The 20228-nt window shown below is 36.1% G+C and overlaps 1 protein-coding gene across 1 annotated transcript in view; it reads right to left on the reverse strand.

Moving 5' to 3' along the window:
• LOC129259709 (prickle planar cell polarity protein 3-like) overlaps window positions 1–8696 on the reverse strand; it is a 142950-nt gene extending 134254 nt beyond the window's left edge. The window contains exon 1 of the mRNA XM_064098891.1: window positions 8547–8696. Within this exon, the coding sequence (XP_063954961.1) occupies window positions 8547–8696 (150 nt within the window). The remainder of the gene's footprint in view (window positions 1–8546) is intronic.
• Between the last annotated feature and the right edge of the window lie 11532 nt (window positions 8697–20228).

Here is a 20228-nt window from a genome sequence, read left to right on the forward strand (position 1 = left end):
TAATTTTAAACCAAGATTCACAAGTTAAACTACTGCAACTTGCAAGCTTATCAGTTGGCATTGTTTAAATTTCATACACTGATGTTTACTGTATCAACCTTACAGTGGTTGTTTAATAACAGTTTAAACATCAATAACAGTTTAAACAACCATGTTTAATTTACTGAGAATTCAATATTAACAATTAGAATTTGTTGTAATAGATTTTAAACACTTCTTAAAACTGTTCAAATAACTATATTCATATAGTTAACAGCGTTGTATGAAAAAATAAATAAACAGCGTTTTTACTGTAATATGTCTGATATTGTTCTCTTCTTTTCCCCTTTCCTGAGTGAGATCACCTATATAAACTAAATTGGCAACCTGTCTATGGGTGCGTTTATCCGCCACTTTTTTACCCTATAATCATGATTCCAATCATGATTCAAATCACGATTCTGCAGAATCACGATTGCGTTTAGTCGAAATTGAATATAATCATGATTAGAATCACAAACATGAACTACGAAAAAAAGGGCGTTTGGAAAGACGTTTCTGCAGAATCACGTACGAAAATGTTCGGATAAACGATATCGTGATTTGAATCATGATTATATGACGTCATTGTGTCGAGCTATTTCCGGTTCTTGCCAAGGCGGGCGCCCCACGTTGTCACATCACATGTACGTCGCCGACCTCCAATTAAGTGTCCAACGTTGACCTATACTTCCTGGGTCAAACTGCGCACTGTGATGCGCACTGGATCGGTCCGAATCCGAGGAGAAACAGCGTTGGAACGAAGGTCGTCTAAACCCTGATTCTGTAGTAATTGTGATTCATGTTTGTGATTTGAATCATGATTCCAATCATGATTCAAATCACGATTCTGGCTTGAGGTCGGATAAACGCAGCCTATAAAGACCAAAGATTTGGTATCCATTCAATGGTATTTCCCATGCACCTGTTCATAAAGACACCTGTTCATAAAGACCCCTGTTTTCAATTTGAAGTAGTGATTTTTTTAAAGTATTTTACTTGGCTATAAAGCAAATTGCTTAAACTTGTATTCAGATCGTATCTAGGTAATTTACCAATATCAAGCCAAATTTAAGCGAAAACCATTGTCATGTCATAAAGTTTGAGCCGAATAAACGCAAAATCCATCTGTGTGCAGAAGGTATGACTGCGCGTATCACGTTTAGCTGCACACAAGACAGATTTAAGTCTGGTAGGCAGCTGACTTAGATTTAAGCAAAATACTTTATAGCAAGAAAATGCAACTGAATACCAAAGATGGTTAAGTATTTTACTTAAATTGAATATTGAGTAAAAAACGTAATATTCTGGCTTGAGTATCGAATTGAATACCAACCCAAGGCCTATTTTCATGTATCCCTTCTGTGGTCGTCATAAACAAATTTAAATATATCTTTAATGAAGATGCTTTATCAACATCATTTTATCATCCATTCTCTTTCCTCTAGATGAGATGGAGCCCACTGACTTCTTACCCGCTTGCACATGGAACTCAATCAATACAACCACCATAAGACCATGGCTACAAGCTAGAATAAAATCAATATAAAAGAACCTAGGTAGTTAGAGTTCTTGTGTTTTAGATAGGCTTTATAAAATGCAGAAATAATTGTTGAGTTTTGGCGCTGCCGATCAATGGGGGTCAGTCATGTTTGTAAGCGAGGCCGATGTCCAAGTCCAATTTAGCGTGAAGTCCATGTATTGTAGGTTATGAACTTCTTCGCATTGTACATCCCATCCCCTTCTCTTACATGTATTTTCCAAAGGCATACTTCCTGACCCAAGAATGCCCCCACCCAATTTGATTTTTTTCTAAAAGTAAAACCCAGACCACTATGCCTGAGATAGCTTGGGCTATGATTCATAGCAAATGTGGGTTAGCAAATCGTGGCCTATCATACTATTTTTTTAAACCAAAGTAATATGGCTTGTTTAATAATAATAATAATAGGCATTTATATAGCGCCATCTATCTACAAATATTCTATTCCGAGGCGCGTTGTTATTATTATTATTACCCCATCTTTAGCTCGAGCTGCCTTTCAGTGCTCATGCATTCAAGGAATTAATCCTGCCGGGTACCCATTCATCTCACCTGGGTTGAGTGCAGCACAATGTGGATGAATTTATTGCTGAAGGAAATTACACCATGGCTGGGATTCGAACCCACGACCCTCTGTTTCAAAGTCAGAAGACTAATCCACTGGGCCACAACGCTCCACAAATATTATACAACTGGATGAATTTAATTTACTATCCCATTGTAAGAAAAATCTCAAAATATGTTTTGCTTGCAAATTCTTTTCCCTTCTCCTTCACCCATCATCCTCTTTCTCCTCCTCTTCATTCTCTTCCTCCCCTTCTCTCTTTCACTCTTCCTCTTTCTCTAGAGCTTTTTGTTTTTCTCTTTTTGATTCCTCTCTTTCTCCCTTCCTTCTTCCTGTTTGTTAAATCTCTCTATAAAATGAGGGTCTCCAACTTAAACTTCCCTTACATTTGATAAATTAATTTCATTGAACTTAAAACTGTGTCACATTGCTACACCTTCATATATACATGTATGTCACTACTACACTAAAAAACAACCTACTCAAATTTAACTAGGGCTGTTTTTAAATTCTATTTAAAGTACCCTTCTTAGATACATTCAAATTTGAATGGATTGTTTTCCATGTTAATGACTTATAAAAGCCAATGTACAGGACCTTGGCCTCAGTTTCATGGCCTCAACACCCCTTTCACTGGCCTTAAATATTTTGTGTGCCCTTTTTAATTTTCCCCATTTGTGTGCTATAATATAAAAAATATGCCCAATTGAAAAGAAACCTTGCCTTAAAATATTGAAATTTAAAGTTCACAACATCAAGAAGACATGAGTCTCTGAAAGATTCCTCTGCACAAAATGCTACTTCAATGTAGGTGTGCAGAGAGTCAGTGACAACGGATCGCACTATGAACTCTTGAGGAATCGATCACTTCCCTTGAGGACATGGAAAGGAACAATTCTCTCTCTCCTCCCTCATCATCGTCATTCTCAGCGGAATGTTTTCTCTTCTTTACGCTTGATTTCTAGATTTGGGAAGACCTCAATGCCCATCTCTTGAAGCACAATGACTTACTTCCTTTTTGGTATACATGCATCCTTTATTATCTATCATCTTCACAGTTCACACACACTCTTCATTGGTAAAATGAATACATCCTCTATATCTATCATCTTCACATACTCTTCATCACCTCATGTTGTCTAATGTACTTCAATGAATTTCTTCACATCCATACAATTTGAATGAATCGTCAAGCTATACTGACTGCACCATTGCACAATCCAGCATAGCCAATTTTTGTAGTTTTTTTTATCATATAAGTGCAGGTGTTCAAGGCAAAATTGTGGAGTTATTTTTCCCAGTTACATGTATCAAACACTTGTAGTATATATTTTGGGGGGAGGGGTGATTTCACCAGTTAGAGGAACCTTAACACTTTTTCAAAGGATATTCAGAACCTTTACCAGAAATAGATTGAAGTGTGCCAAGTTCAAAGTGATATGATCTAGGGTCTTTACAACTATAGTATTGGTTGAATTTTTAAAAGTTTCTTTCACAATCTTAAAAAAAACTTTGATGACGATCCCCTGTGAGTAATTTTTCTGAGGGCTTTAAGTATGGACAAGAAAACAAGAAAAGCCGGGGTAATAATAGCAGGGCCCGCTGGGAGAACAGTTTTCGGAACTGAAGCGGCTACCCTGGGTAAATATACCGCTATTATTATTATTATTATAAAACATAATAACCTGAATGATTTATTCTTCCTTAAAGTGCACTTCCTTAAAGTGCTCATGGACTTTTTAAAATTGTCTTTGAGTCTGATCCTTATAAAGAGTTGCACAGAGTTTGAGTTATCTAGAAGATGGCTTTCCACGCCATGTGAATATTAACTGCAAGGGTATACATCATAAACACAGGATAAGTTATACTCAGATGGCCTACTAGACCAGAATATGGCAAGGAACAATAAATTTTATTTCTTAAATACTCCATCTTTAATGATTAAATCACTTTACATTCATTTCTTAGTCAAAGCACGATGTTGGTTGGGAGTTATAATCATGAACTGTCCCCCCCCCCCCCCCCTCTCTCTCTCTGTGTGACTTTCAGCCTAGCACTGGCCTAATTCCAAATGAATTGAGATTTATAATCCATTTACCTAAACACAAATCACATTCATCAAACATCACATATGACATTTCAGCTCTCATTGCGACCAATATGGGAGAAAGGTTGAACTTTCTGTACCCTATACTAAATGCATACAAATTAAGGACTGGGTTTGTTAGAGGACCCTGGAATCACTTTCTTTCATTTCTCTCATGAAGGTAATAAGATGAATACAGTACAGTTTGGAGCTGTTCGGTTTGCTAGAGATCTGCATTATACACAGTCCATTGGTCCACCTTATCAAACATGATCAGTGTGAACTGATGGGGGGGGGAAGCTGAGGACACTTTTGAGTCAGTTTGTACTCAAAGCGAGTTAGAGAACGTTTTCATTTAAATCCTAAAACTACTTTAGTAGAAACCGGTTCAGGAAAACTGTTTGGAAGATTGCTTTGCCGGCGTTCCCATGTGATCATCAAAAAGTGGTTAATTCAAAACCCACTTTATGTTTAAAGCAGTATTGTTGCTACGGGAACGCTCTCAGTGGGGAGACATGTTTCGTGCGAAATTTGAAACCTAAGCGTAAACATTCTACACACAGTGAGTGGAGTAGCGTGCTCAAAATGTGCGAAGATCGCTTCCTGAAAAACGGTTGTGTCCTCACACTATAAAACCAGTTTAACGAGGCAAAGCGATCTTGAAAACTAAATAACCAGGTGGTTTTCCAAACCGATTTGGAAAATCGCTTCCAAGACCGCTTCAACCGTTCTCATTACACGTTAAACTAGTTTCCAGTAATTTAGTTTTAGGATGGTAATGAGAACGGGATCAGTCCATTGGTACCAGTCCTCCTTATCAAATATGATTAGTGTGAATTGATGGGAGGAAAGCTGAGGGTACTTTTGAAAGCCTCTTCATGCCATGGTCTGCCCTAGTCTGAAAATATTACCAAGAGCATTATCTCTTACTTAGAAAGTTTTGTTTTTAGTTTTGGTTTTTGAATAGCTAGTATCTAAAACATTGTACAAAAATCATATTCTTTTATCATTTGTCAAAAATTTTGACATTTACTGTCCATCATAATTTTCAAGTATCCTCGATGAGAGGAAGAGTAATAATGAAGGCCTGCATCAGGACATAAATTTTAATTCATTTTTCTGGAAGAGTGCATTTCAACCACCACTACATGTACAGCCTATATACCACATATTGTTGTAGTGATGTCCTACATGCTGGTAGGTGCATGGAGCCATCGTGTATTCATGACATTATTTTACAATTAATGCAAACCACAAATATCATTATGTAACACCTCTATTTCTTTGGAACTGAATTAGAAAATACTATTCTTGGAAATTATGTGTTTTAAACAGGAGATATCTGGCTATTATGCTAGACTGCAAATTACACAATAAATGTGTTTTGCAGTTTAAATATTCTTTCTTGAGAATTAGGCATATTTATTCATCTTCTATCCCAATGACTGAATCAGTGATAACAATATTGATTAATCTATAAAAGCACACAACCACATTAACTTTACACAAAATAATTTTTAATGAATTCAACTCTCTTCACAATGTGTATATAATCTGTGACATGACTTTCATTGTGATTTTCCAAATTATTCCCTTACAAATTCTCTCCATCTCACTTGGTACTTCATGCACTGACAACAACAGAAGCCCTTTGCCCTTTTCATTCAACATCAATGTTCCCTATTATGTCTTTAATTCAATCTGGTGTACTGGATTTGTATGCAAACAATTAGATTGTATTGTTTGTCATAGTGTCTGAGCAAGCTGTTCTTGTTTGCTGAATAGCGGCTTATAACAGTTAAACATGCCTCGAAAGCAGAAGTCGCCTTAAAAAAAAGCCATCAAATAATGACTTAGCATTACAATTAGACTGATGGTAAAGATAACAGTGTGACAGTCAAAAAGTCTCTGATAAGATTGACTCACCAAATAATCTCATTTACAAAAAGAACTGAAGTAAATCAATTAATTTCAGCTAACCAAACCAATATTTTTAGAAAAAGGACAATGAAGGGTATGCCAACATGTGTATAAAACTACAAGAGTAAACTGATGGAAGGAGTTTAGCTATTAAAATTATCCTATGAAATTAAAAAAATTATTAGTATTGTCATATAAGTCTTAACAGTTTGTATTTTTATTGTTTATCTATTCATATCACATTGTAAATTCAGTGCACTGCAACCTCACTATTTTTTTTCTAAGAAAGATGGATGGTACTTCATTCTTTCATAGTCCTGACAGTATATTTAAGCCTTGACCTATAGACTAGACACATTCTGGAAAAACAGGCCTATATAAACTTTAAGAAGCATTTTGGGGTAAAAGTTGGAAATCGGACTGTTTCACTCAATTCAAATATGCTGAATCTGATAAGATCGGTTCCCAAGATAATTTCTCATGTTTTGACCACCTAATTTGCATAAACAAAATGGCTGCCAAATTGACAATTCAAAATATTATTTCGACAATGTTTTTTAATTATATTCGCTTTCACAGACATGAATACTGCAAAATCCTGCATACATACGTGTACCTTTCGGGAAAACTTGTTATTTTTGTTTGCGGCTAATTAATTATGCAAATTTATGCATATTTTGGATCATTATGCTATAATTTGATAATTTCAGCTCAATTGTTTATATTTTTGGTACAAATAGCATTTACATCATTATAAATAATTGTACGGCCCTTAGAATATAATATCACAGTGAATAATAATGTATTTTATTGTTTTTGAATTTCTTATGTATTTCTTTGTATTTTGTACCTTTTGTTTTGTACATGTTTTGTTATGGGATCTGTCAAATTATTGATTATCAGTGGCAGAAAATAATAAGCTTCAATTATTTAATTATGTAATCACTTTTTTATTCGCATATATCCATGGGCATAAACAGATTCACCCACTCCCACACCCACATCTGCATACAAAGGTAAACTCCTGCACGGAGGGCCTTCCCATTTAAAAGCACACTGGTGGAGATCCAACGAATTTCATGAACCTATCTGTATTCAAGCGAATGTCACTATTAATTGCTTATATTTTTATTATAAAATGGTATCTTGAATTATGATATCAATCAATTCATTCATATTTACAATTTTAGATTATGAATTATTAAATTTGAATCATAACAGTACTGAAATTCTCAACTCCTAATAGTCAATCACTTGCATTTAATATCCTTTGGAGTAGTTATGTTCCCGACCAACAGAATCTGATTACACATACATGTATATATATTTAGTGTGTTTTTCTTCAGCAAAATGAAGTGAAAACCGTCTGCTGAAAATGAGATGTCCTGTGTTTTTTTCCATTACGCTCGTCAAATTGTCCCAATATTGAAAAAAATTATCAGAACTGAACCCACATATAATCCATCTAATTTCTCATTTTGCCTATCAATTAGACCGTTTTCCGTGTTTTAAAAGCCAATTTTTTATCATTGGACTTCATGAACGGATTACATGTGCATCTCCATAATATATCTTTTCCAATGTAGTACTGCACCTGTCCTATCAAGGATTGCCGCTTCATCCAACCTAGAGGCATCCAGCTTTCCCCCAGCTTGATATACACCTTTTCCTTGAGGGTGTTGAATGATCAATGTCAGTTATCATCGATTTGGTGTTCAATTGGATGGCTTGATTGATAGGGCAGCCTCATATTATAAAAGTCATCTCTAATTGTTGGAATCAAACCAATTTAGTACAAGTATTCTGCGGAGGCAGTTCGTATCGAAGTCATCGTGTTTGTGTTCTTGAGATATGTCCGATTCTCATGTCACAGATCCATAGAAAAAACCTAAACTTTTGTCTTGAGAGAGAATCTTCTGTCTAACCAGATCTTGTTTCAGGTGTTAAAATGCTCGGAGTGCACCTTTTCAATACCGCAGTGAATTGTGTAATGTCTTCTAGGCCATTTATCGAACTTCTAATATTCACACATCTTCATATCTTCATAAGATAGACTATTTCAAATTGATAACGAAGATATCTTTCAGAGGATGGTGGGTTCCTGGAATGTTTGCCGTTCCTGTGGGTGATTATTAATCCACTTATTTTGATCGGTATTAAACCCAACAGCATCCAATAGCTTACCCAGCTCTGATAGGCTGCATGCGAGTCTGAGATATCACCATCAAAGTCTAGGTCGAGAATTTCTTCGATTGTAGAGCCAGGATTTCTCTTTCTATGAGGAAAGCAGTTGCCTAAGTTATGTTTAACTTGTCAACCGGTTTTGATACCAGTCAACATGTCATTCTTCTTGGGAGACTGACAGTCTGTTTTGGAATTGATGATTCTGCACTCCAATGGCAGGTTTCTCTTACCTTGCCAACAGAGCTGTATGAAGCTGTATTCATCACTGGCATGCAGACTCCTGTGACTACCCTTTGATATGGAGTTCCTTGGGAGTCTGTCCTTGTCCCTTGTTCTTCAAACTGTACATCACTCCTCTTGGCTCTGTAATGTGGCAACATGGTGTTGGTATACACTTCTATGCTGATGACATCCAGCTGTATACCTCACTTTTGATCCAGAAGGTAAATATACAGAGGTTCGTGCAGCTGCTGTTGTTGGTGCTGCCATTGAGGATTCGATGTTGGATGAAGGTCAACTTCCTGGAGCTTAACAATAAAAAGCGAAGTACCGGTATCTTGTTCTGTCATCTCCATATATGCGTAATTATTATGACTACAACTCCAGTCTTAATAGGAGAGGAAGCTATATATCTGCAGTATGCAAGGCTAGATCTCTTGGCGTAGTCTTTGATAGAACAATGAGCATGAAGAAACACACATCACATGTCTGCCAATCTGCATATTACCAGCTCCACAGAATTGCTGAGATCAGACATTGTCTTACATGAGGTGGTGCAGAAAATATAATCCATGACCGGGATGACCGGATAACCTCTAGACTGGACTTCTGCAACTGTCTCCATGCTGATTTACCTTCAACAGGCATCTCTAGCACTTTTTAACCATAGGTCACAATGTGAAAATTTGTTCTGCATTGGGCAGTGACTGGGCTGGAAACCTTGTTTTGCCCATGTTTTAACCATGGAGCTAATCTGTGTTTAGCCCCATGTTTTTAACATTTCCTCTTCTGTATTCAGTATCGTTCGTCAAAGAATCTTCTAAGGTAAGGATTGGATAAAAGCTGTGGTTTTCAGTTTTCACTTTGATGGTTGACTTGGGGAAAATGTATCGTTGCCACATAAATAAATAAATCGGTAATGACCAAAAAAACTAGTAAGTGATCCAGTAATACAGACCCTTTGCATTTATTACAAATTGTTTTTTGGTTAACTGCCATGATTGCAGTTCTGATGGAGCTGAATCAAAGATATGATTTTGCTGCAAGGATGTTAACAAAGTACTGATACTTATATCCGATTGATAAACTACACTGCGTAAATCATATATGTTTAATTGATTATTTGATCTGTTATGAAACATTTTAATATATCTATTTCAAGAAATTTAAGTTCAGCATGATTACAGGTTTTCCAACTTCTAAACTCTTCTTTTCTTACGGGTTCATTGAATTTGGTAAGTGTCATGATTATAGGATCAGCATCAATGTTTTTATATTGGGCATGTCTACTATACCTTGCAAGTATATTACTTCTATATACAGGTGTGGGTGTGGGAGCATGTGTGTGTATTTGTTCCTGAGTACAATTAACATTTGTGGCAAAAGAAGTTTATCAAATGATTCAATCATTGAAGCTCAATATTTGTCTGCCAATGATATTATTTTTTTTAAGATCTCATATCAAACATATACAAAGCAAATGGCAGAACATACAAGAACACAAAAGAAATATCAAAGAACAATAAAATACATATGAAAATTGACTTGTATATTATATTTAAGGGCTAAACAATTATTATAATGATACAAATGCTATTTGTACTCAAAATAATAAACATTTTAGGTGTAATTTTCAAATTATAGCATAATATTGCAAAATATGCATAAATTTGCATAATTAATTAGCCGCAAACAGAAATAACAATTTTTCCCAAATGGTACATGTAAAGTATGCAGGATTTTGCAGTATCCACATCGGTGAAAGCGAATATTATAAAAGAATATTGTAGAAATAAGATTATAAATTGTCAATTTGGCAGCCATTTTGTTTATGCAAATTAGGTGGTCAAAACATGAAAAATTGGCTTGGGAACCGGTCTTATCAGATTCAGCACATTCAAATTAGGTGAAATAGACCGGTTCCCAACTTTTACCCCAAAATGCTCCTTGAACTCAAATTCTCCCCATATTGGTCTTGTCTACTACTAGCTATATTACCAAATGTGAGCAGTATAACCCGGGTTTGCTCAATCATGATTCTTGGCCACTCTCTGAAATCAATCTTAACATTCAAGACCTCCATTTTCATGGAAATACAAGAAAAATGCTAAAATAATACCCCTTTCATAAACCCAATAAAACACAATTATGCGGCTAATAGCAGCATAATTTGGTCCTAAAATCAGAGGAGGACAAGAGTTATCCGCATTATTCTGATGCTGCTATTATCCGCATAATAGCGGCATCGGGACAAGATTTTGAGTTTATGAACGTATTTCCAAATAATGCGGATAATTGCCATGGTGCGGTCACAAGGTCACCCTTTTCCAACACAACCGCATTGGAGGGGGCGTGTCCAGTTGTCATGACGATTATCCACCTTTTTCAGGACGGGCGCTCGTAAAAATAATTTATGGAGTTTGTGAACGCAATTTTTATTGAATTATCCACATTACTCTTAGGCGGCTAATTGGAGGATATGTTTTATTGGGTTTATGAAAGGGGTATATTATCTTCATGGGGGGGGGGGGGGCGGGAGGAAGCATTCAACAATTATCTCTTGCAAGATTTCTCCCATACATATCCACATTACCGTAATATCATTGACATGAATACACTTCCCATTTTGCAAGGATCTAATCATTTTAACAAAAAATATTTTATTAAACAATAAAAAATATTTGTATCTATTCTTTGTATTTTTTGCTAGTACAATTTGCCTTGAACAGCATCACAACTAAAACTACATGCAGACTACCCACTCACGTAGACTACACAAAATGCTACAAGATGAACATGATATGTACCAGTAGACATATCACTAGAATATGACATGTATTTACGTAGTATATTCGTGTCTTTGTCACAATCAAATCAATGTAGTTCAAGACTAAAACCAATGAATAAATCAGAATTGGCATAAATCACACACCAATACAGGTGGTCGGTTAGACTCAGACAGAAATGAAAAACTCCTCTATCCAGGGACTCATTGGCCTTTCATTTCAAATAAAAACCAAGATTCCTAAAGAGGTCATAAATTCTTCAGATCAAAATTTGATGTCAGCTGGGTCTGTAAGTGAACTTGACCCTCGGGCAATTTCTCAAGGATGTTCAACCCATGAAGGGTATCAAGGAGAAATAGTGCCAGCCACAGTGACTTCATCCACAATAAATTTCACTTTATTCTGAGCTTGACATATCGTTTATTTTCACAGAGAAAAGTGAGTATTCTTCAAAACGTTCACATTTTTCCCCATCACATACTGCAATGCACAGATGGTGTTATCTAGAAGCAAACTATTAACACCTTAACATGAAACACAAGCATCTATAAAGCTCAACTTAACACTTGCAGACATATTGAATAACCCTGTAAAGAAAGGCCAAGCCTCCACCCCACGCTCTAACATTCAATAGCATTAACCCAAAATACAGCACCATACAATAAGCAACCCAACAATAGCGGCTCTTCTGCTGCATGGGCGCACCCATTTATAACTGTATAAACATAGCTACCACATGGTGTGGAGATCCCCTTGCTATGGATCAACACAAACATAGAATCTTACAAAACATCTTACCATATTACTCATCTCCTTTGTAACCAGTCTTTATATTGTCACACCTTGTCTTATCACACAATGACCATGGTTCGTAGAACTTGCAAACCGGTATCCAAATTGAACTAAATTTATATCATAACTGCTTGAAATATTCTGATGAACTTTGCTCACAACTTATCAAAGTACATCTGTACAATGTACATAATTTTATTCTCTACAAATATCAAGGGTGTGGGTGTTGACTGTGTGCAAGATATTTCATCAGCAAATTACCTGTAGACCTACATACAATCACATCCAGTTGACTTCCTTGTCTTATAGCCAAATAATTTAAATCACTTTAACTCTGCGAAGAAGATTGCTCAAAATGTTTTCCAATTCAAACAAAATTTCTAAAAACAAATTATATGGTGTTTATAAGTAGACCTGGTTAATTTAGTAGGTGTAATATCTTCACAAAACAGTTTTCTATCTATATTGGTTGCTCTTTCATCCCTCCCCCCCCCCCCCCCTCTGTATCTCAACCAGACCCCACCCCACTTTTTTACTCTATCTCTCCCTCTCTGTCTTTTTCTATCTCTCTGAAAATAGACAAAAAATGAATTCACCTTCACAGTCAATGGCTGAGAGTACATGGCTGAAGGCTCATTAATAGCAAACAATCAAATTATCTCAGGCTTTTCTTCTTGAGAAACAGAACAGAGGGAATTTGGAAGAACAAGAACTATTATGTATAATTGGGTTTTGCAGATTAAAATTGCATGTTTGCTTTTTTTCTTCAAAAGGTAATCCATGTTTACTTTACACAAGATGATATAGAACTGAATGTTATGCGCATAAAAACATAAATTGTTTTGTTCAATCTAACTCAGTTTCTTAGACGAGGTGTCAAAACTAAAACAAGATTATGTATAATGTAGGCCTACATGTAATCCAAATTGAAGTAGAGTGATATGTGAAAATGGTAGAAACTGATGGGCTTATTTTTTTATTTCAACAAGTAAGTTTTTCATCTTAACTATATATATAGTTCAATGCCTGAAAACCTGGTCTATAGCATGACAATAGAGGAAATTTATGATATGGTCATCAATTGTACCTGAAAAAAACAAATCATCTCTTTGATCATTATACATTTGATGTAGGCACACTTCTGTAGAAAAAGGTAATTTCTTCATGTTCATTATTTGAACCCCATTTTTCCAAACATAATTACACACACACTGCTTCTACACATACTTATAGCATTTCCATTCATTTCAGCGAAGAATAATAGAGCATAGTTGATTAAATGCCTTGCCATAGGGCATAGGTGCCGTGATCGGGTATCGAACCCCAGACTTTTCCATTATGTCTAGTCAAGTGCCTTTGACCACTTACCACAGCAAATTTCACAGTGAAAATGAAAAGCAAACTGTCCTCCCACCCTCCATTCCGGCTACCACCACCATATACCATTGACCACCACCTGCCCAAAGTCTGAGTCTGAGGGGGGGTACACACTCACCTTTTTCTTTCTTCTTCTTCCAATGGGAACCTTGATATCAAGCGGAACACCCCCTCCATCAGCCATCATCCAATAATCAAAGAGAATCTGAAACTTCCGAAAGTGAGAAAGGCTCTTTCCAAACTGTTAATAAAGATGAACGTTACTTATAATTCTCACGTGCGGCTTTAAAAGCAAAACAATGGTAACGGTCACCGTGAATTCAGCCGAAGCTACGGGGGTAAAAGAAGTTGAACACCTCCGTCACGATGACAGCGAGACGGAACAAGTAATTCCTAGAATGTTTTGCTGAAGAAATCACAACGCTCTTGTCTCGATCAGCAGAATATCCTTCAATAAAGCATGCTCCAATTGTGTTCGGTTGGGTGCCACAATTATGTGAAGACAGATATGTTCAGAGCTGGTTCTGAGTCCAAATTAAAAGGATTTGATGAGCAAGTGGGTCGTTAGAACACTCACTGGTGGTGGTCGTATGCGAACAGTACGGTTGCTGCGAGCGCTACGACGCTGTACGGTCGGCCGCACCACGCGCTGTGTTTTGTTATGCCTCACCAAAGTTTTTTTTCAAGGCTGCGTGGTTCAGGTCCTGTTAGCAACGGAGTGGATTTCGAGGGAGCATTTAATTGACAGCGAAATATGAACTAATAGGAAAATCATAGATATCATATTCAAAGTGAAACCCATGTTTTACATTGTTTTCCCATTTTACTATTGGTGAGATTTTAATTGTCTGGAAGTGTTTTGGAACCAAAAATAAAAGCGGACGATAGTAACGATCATTGCTGCCGCGGATGGCGCTATAGAGTTTGTTTGGGTTTTTTTTTTTTTTTTTGGGGGGGGGGGTAAATTGCCAATTCGCCTACTGCCAACTCGTCCACTCACCACATGGTCTAATTTCATTTAGTTTAATGTCATTCCGTCCATCAACATTTCGTCTAACAACCATTTGGTCCAATAACCATTTGGTCCAATCATCACTTTATCTAACCACCATTTCGTCTATGACCATTTCGTCTCATGTAGTTGGTCTAATATCCATTTCCTTTTCATTCATTTTGCAAAATTAACACCTAGTCCAATTAGACCAAATGGCATATCTACTAAATGGCTATTGGACCAACTGGTTATTAGACGAAATGGTGAGTGGACGAATTGGAAATTAGACCATGTGGATAGTGGACGAACCGAAGGTAGACCAAATGATAGTAAACGAGTTGGCAATTGGACGAATTGGCACTGAAAATAAACTTTTTTTTTCGAGAAATAGAAAGACTATTCATTGAGGTTTGGGGTTTTTCAGTAAATGTTCATGTGTTATATTTTCCAGCATTTCGATTTCAAATTCAAGCTTCTGCGACATTCAGTTTATAATTGCATGTCGCAAAGAAAAATGTACTTATCGAAAGAATTTCAAGACGACAGTTGAATTTAGTATCGGCATTGCAAAAATGTATTTTTTTACCAAAGTTACCACCTTTGTATATTTCGGACCCTAAAAAATTATCAAATAAATAATAATAAAATTAATACTGCAAAACGCCTTCCTCATGCAGGTGAATCTTAATCTCACGCACAGTGCAATTAATAGCAAAATCTAATGACGAGAAAGCTGTCAAAATTTGTGTTTTATAAACAGTTTGTCAAAATTTATGTTACAACCGAAAATCTGTCATTATTTTTGCCAATCCCTGTTATTCTTTAAAGCAAATTTTGGCAAAGCGTTGAAAAAAAAATATTTTAATAGTTATAACATGACATTTTCTGTAAAATTTAACAGAACAGGTTAGTTTTAGAAAAGGAAATTTGGTAGATATCATACCTGATATTCGAATTTTCTGTAATTTTACACAATGTAAAATTAATATAGATGTGATCTCGAGACTCTGCAGAACTTTTCTCTTTCATTTTCTTATCAAAAGGAATTTTATCTCACTGTACGTTGACCAACGTTCGTCTTGTTCTCTGTTAATTGTCTTATTTTTGTTTATTTGCATAGTGTTGTCTGTGTCTATCATCTGGTAGTGTTTTTTTTACCTGATCGCTTTATAAGAAAGCGTGAATGCTTGTAAGCAAACAACCAGCCTGAGGACCGACGGAGTAAGGTCCTCTCCGAGGGACCAGGTAATGAGGATAATAAATGCCTTACCAAGGACATTAGCGCACCAATGATAATGTATTGCCAACACATTTTAGGGAATTTGGTAACGTTTGAAAAAAAAAATATTTACGCGTCGACGGGTCCGATTTTCCGATTCCACTTCACTACACCTATCCACCTTAATATCACCGCCTCTTGAATTTATTTTTCAAAGCAGAGCTTTGTCAAAGAAGATTAAAGATAAAAACGAACGCTTTTCATACAGAAAAGTAATAAATCAATGTAACCATTTTTTGTAAAACCACTGCGATTTTGCGAGCACAGCTATTTTTTTAAATTTTTTTTTAAATCTTAATTTCCATCAGTAAATATTTCACAGGCTCACAGCCGTTGAGGTTTAAAGAAGAAAGGGGAAAGGGGAACAAAGAGGGAACGAAACAAAAGAGAGAGAGAAAGATAAAGAGAGAAAAGGTTTGAGAGAAAAAAGATAGAAAAGGGGCTAAATGTCATTCTTTCTGTGTTAATTACACAAAGTTTTATCTGTAGGGGTTTTATTGTAAGGAAATCTTCCATTCAATCGCAGAAAGTTGGAATGTTGGAACAAGGAATAGAGGAATTATATCATTAGGTGACCATTCATGAATATTGTACATACCACTCGAAAATGTGCGTATCATTGTCTTGCGAACACACACCGCAATTCGGAATTCACGACTCAGTTATTTCAAAGTTATCTATTTTTTTTTTCATGAAATGACTGCTTGTTTGATTTAGACAGTCTTCGTGGACACGATTTTTTTTTATGCTTGCAATATCAAGACAGGGAGATGGCGCTATTCAAAATTCAGCACCCGAGTCATTGATGACTGTTCAGCACGAGAGGTTTCATGATTTTTTCACGATATCGGTGTTTTATAGGCATGATAGATACCTGCTGGATATGACATCTTTTGCTGTATATGTTGCCATGTTGAAATGAATGTTCAAATGAATAAATGAAATAAAGAAGTAATAAAACTTACATTTTACAGGCCCTTAAAAACAAAAATTCATATTTATTGTTCGAAACCGTGGAAACCAGAAACAGAAATCCTCCGAAAATTTGTTTTGCCCAATAGTGAGACCGGCAGCCGCTGTGCAGCGCCAGATCGACGTAGCTCTATCTCTTGTATAAATATAAAAAAATATTTGACTCCGTACAAAACTACGGTCCCTTTTTGCTCGTTTAGCTGAACACCCTTCTTAAACTGCAATTCATTTTATTCTAATCTGTAGCGCATTTTAAATAAAATCGTCACCGCTCCTCAAGTTTCACACTTATTTTATTAATTTCTAATCAAAATGGTTTGCGTGCCATCTTTATTCTTTCGGTGTAGACTAAATAAGATTTTTTTTAAATCCACATGCAGACCATTTCTCTCTTTCTTTTAATCACTCTTCCCTCATTTTGTTTGTAAAGTGTGCTTTCCTTGTCATATGTTGCGGTTGTTTTTCTCTCTGTTGGCCATTTTTTATATGTAACTATTAATTATTATCCTATAGGGGTCCACGACTTGCAAGCCTTGCTACACAGTGGACCTCTCCATTTCTGACGAAACATTACTTATTTATCAATATATTTGGTATTGTATTATATATTATATATTATATATATATATTGTATGTGTTATATATATATTTAGTATTATATATTTATGGCAATGAGTACTATTAATTTTTGTTTTAAATTTATAATTCAAATTGTATATATTGCATGCATTGTCTTACTCTAATTGTTAAATTTATTGCAATATGTATGACTATAAATGTTAGAACAAAAACTGAAATTGATACTGAATATCATTTTATTGGAGGTCAAGGGATAATAGCAGGGTGGAACAGCTTCGGGAGATATAAGCATATATCCTATGTGATAAAAAAATACAAATGGTACTGAGAAGGGAACTATTCAATTCCTGTATCATACCAACAATGATATACGGATCGGAAACATGAACAACAACAAAACAACTCGAACAAAAAAATAAGGACAGCACAGAGGGCTATGGAGAGAAAAATGCTGAACATCACACTGAGGGACAAAAAAGAAACACAGAAATTAGAAGTTAAACACAAACCAATGGTATCATGGAAAAGGTGAAAGAAGCAAAACGGAGAAGGACAAGACAACTAATTGAAAAAAGAAGATGATAGGTGATCAAAAAGGATAAAAACGTCGTTGGTTGGACGATATCACCAAATAGGCAGCACCTGGACTGGATTGGCTCCGAGAACAGAAAGTCATGGACATATCATGCAGAGGGCTACATCCAGCCATGGACGGTCCTATAAGAGATGGACCGCCCTTTTACACGGTTAAAAAAAAATCGTAATTTGAACGATGATTCCAGTGAAAAATAAGGCTATAAGGACGACTTTTTAGCACGTGTGAAACCAACCTAGAACATGATTAGAATCACGAACGCCTCTAATCATCATTACAATGATGATTCAAGATTCACGTGTGAAAAGGCCCGGACACTCATCGAATAGTAAATGAGATGAGAAATGGGTAAGAACTCGGCTGTAACATCAACGAGGAAGCGTTTAGCGACCAAGCTACAAAATTTTCAAATTAATTTAGAGCACTTGTCGACATAATGGTCAATGCTGTGTTGCAGATGCTTGCTGGTTTCCCCGTAGTGTGTGCCCAATAAATTTCCATCTTTTCCTCATATTTGTCGTGCTCAGTTTTTCCATTTTGGTTTTGTCTAAGAGCTCTTCATTATATTTTTTGGGCGGGGGGGGGGGGGGGGGCTTTAATCTACAAAGTCCCACTCCCGTATAACCGCGCGTCTGATTGAACCATAAAGATTTATAGTTTTCTTCATTAACCACTTTTCTTTTGCGTTTTCTGCACCCCCTCAATTTTGATTTAAAAGCTGCAACCTGCAACTGGGAAATAAACCAATTAACATGATGAACTAACACTCAGGTCCATGGAAGGAAAACAGTGGAAAAGACAAGCACGAGTTACTGACGAGTACTAACTGTTACATGTAACAACCGATGTTTATTAAACAAAATTACAATAATAATAATAATAATAATAATAAAAATTAATACTGCAATACGCCTTCCCCATGCAGGTGAATCTTAATCTCACGCACAGTGCAATAATTAATAGCAAAATCTAATGACGAGAGCTGTACAGGGGAGGGTGGAATCCCTCTCACATAGCCTGGCGTAAATCATCGGATATCGATGGGATAGCGCCATCACCACTAAACCCAACCAACCAACCAATGGGACCTGACCATTCAGTTCAAAGTGCAGTTTCAGATTTATGGCAGGCGCGCGAAATTATGCAATTTCCCCCTTTGAAAAAGATTTGAATACTATTTTGACATTTGCTCTTATTGAGACTCGTGGTGCAAAGTCCTCCGAATTCATTCATTTTCTTTATTTCTTTGTCTTTTTCTCTTTGTGATTTCTGCTCCCCGTCAAACTGCCGCCCTCAGATCTTACATTATTTCTTTCAAATTAATCAGTGATATTTTTTTTCAAATGCTGCAAATACTGGACGTCGATGACGTCTATAAAGAGAGAAAGTTTCAGACCTATGATAGGGGCGCAAAATTATGCGATTCTAAGATATTTTTTCTCTCTCTTTTATTTGCTTCCCTTTGCGCCCCTCGAGTGCCTAACGTGCCCCGGGCCCTTGCCCCAAAGCCCCAGTTCCACTATGCCGATGCTCTTCAAAAAGAGTGTTTTATTCGCTTGATATACCGAGAGAAGGAAAATAGACGAAAACTAAATCTACCATATCCGCTCTCATAAAAAAACTCGTAAACATGCATTCCTTTTTTTTTCACTTAGGTTTAAATATTACCATGGTTACTGAATAGAAAATGATAATAATGGTCAGTTTTTGTATAGCGCATAACACATAACAAAATAATTAATAAGTCTCTAAGCGCTTGAGAAAACAAAGGAGAGGAAGAGAAGTATTGGTGAGTTAATTTTGTTTTGAGGCAAGGTACAATTTAAATAAATAAGAGCTGTTTTAGATTTGTTAACTGAATCGATTGTTTTGCAGGGAATTAGGGATTTTGTTCCATAAAACAGGGGCTGCATGAGCAAATGAACGTTCGCCATATTATTTTGTTGATATTGGAGGTACGACTAATAAATTCATACTTTGTGAACGTAAATGACAACTACTGGCCCCATTTTACGAAGAGTTGCAATATATACAAATCAAACTCAAAGTGTGATTGATATAAAATTGCTGGCTATATCTCAAGACAAATCGATATCAATCGAAGATTTGATTTGATTTTATTATATTACCTGGTATACGTTCCTTCTATACCCTCTCTCCCCCTCGCTCCCTCCTTGTTTCTGGGAGCATTTTAACCCCTGTACGATAAAATATCAACTTTACGTATATCCCTACCGCAAAACCAAATTAGTCATAGTCAATAATATTGTTAATATTTGGATTGGATTTGGAAATCTCTTACATCAGTTCAACTATTGT

This window comes from Lytechinus pictus, chromosome 4, assembly GCF_037042905.1.
Source record: "Lytechinus pictus isolate F3 Inbred chromosome 4, Lp3.0, whole genome shotgun sequence".
NCBI lineage: Eukaryota > Metazoa > Echinodermata > Echinoidea > Temnopleuroida > Toxopneustidae > Lytechinus > Lytechinus pictus.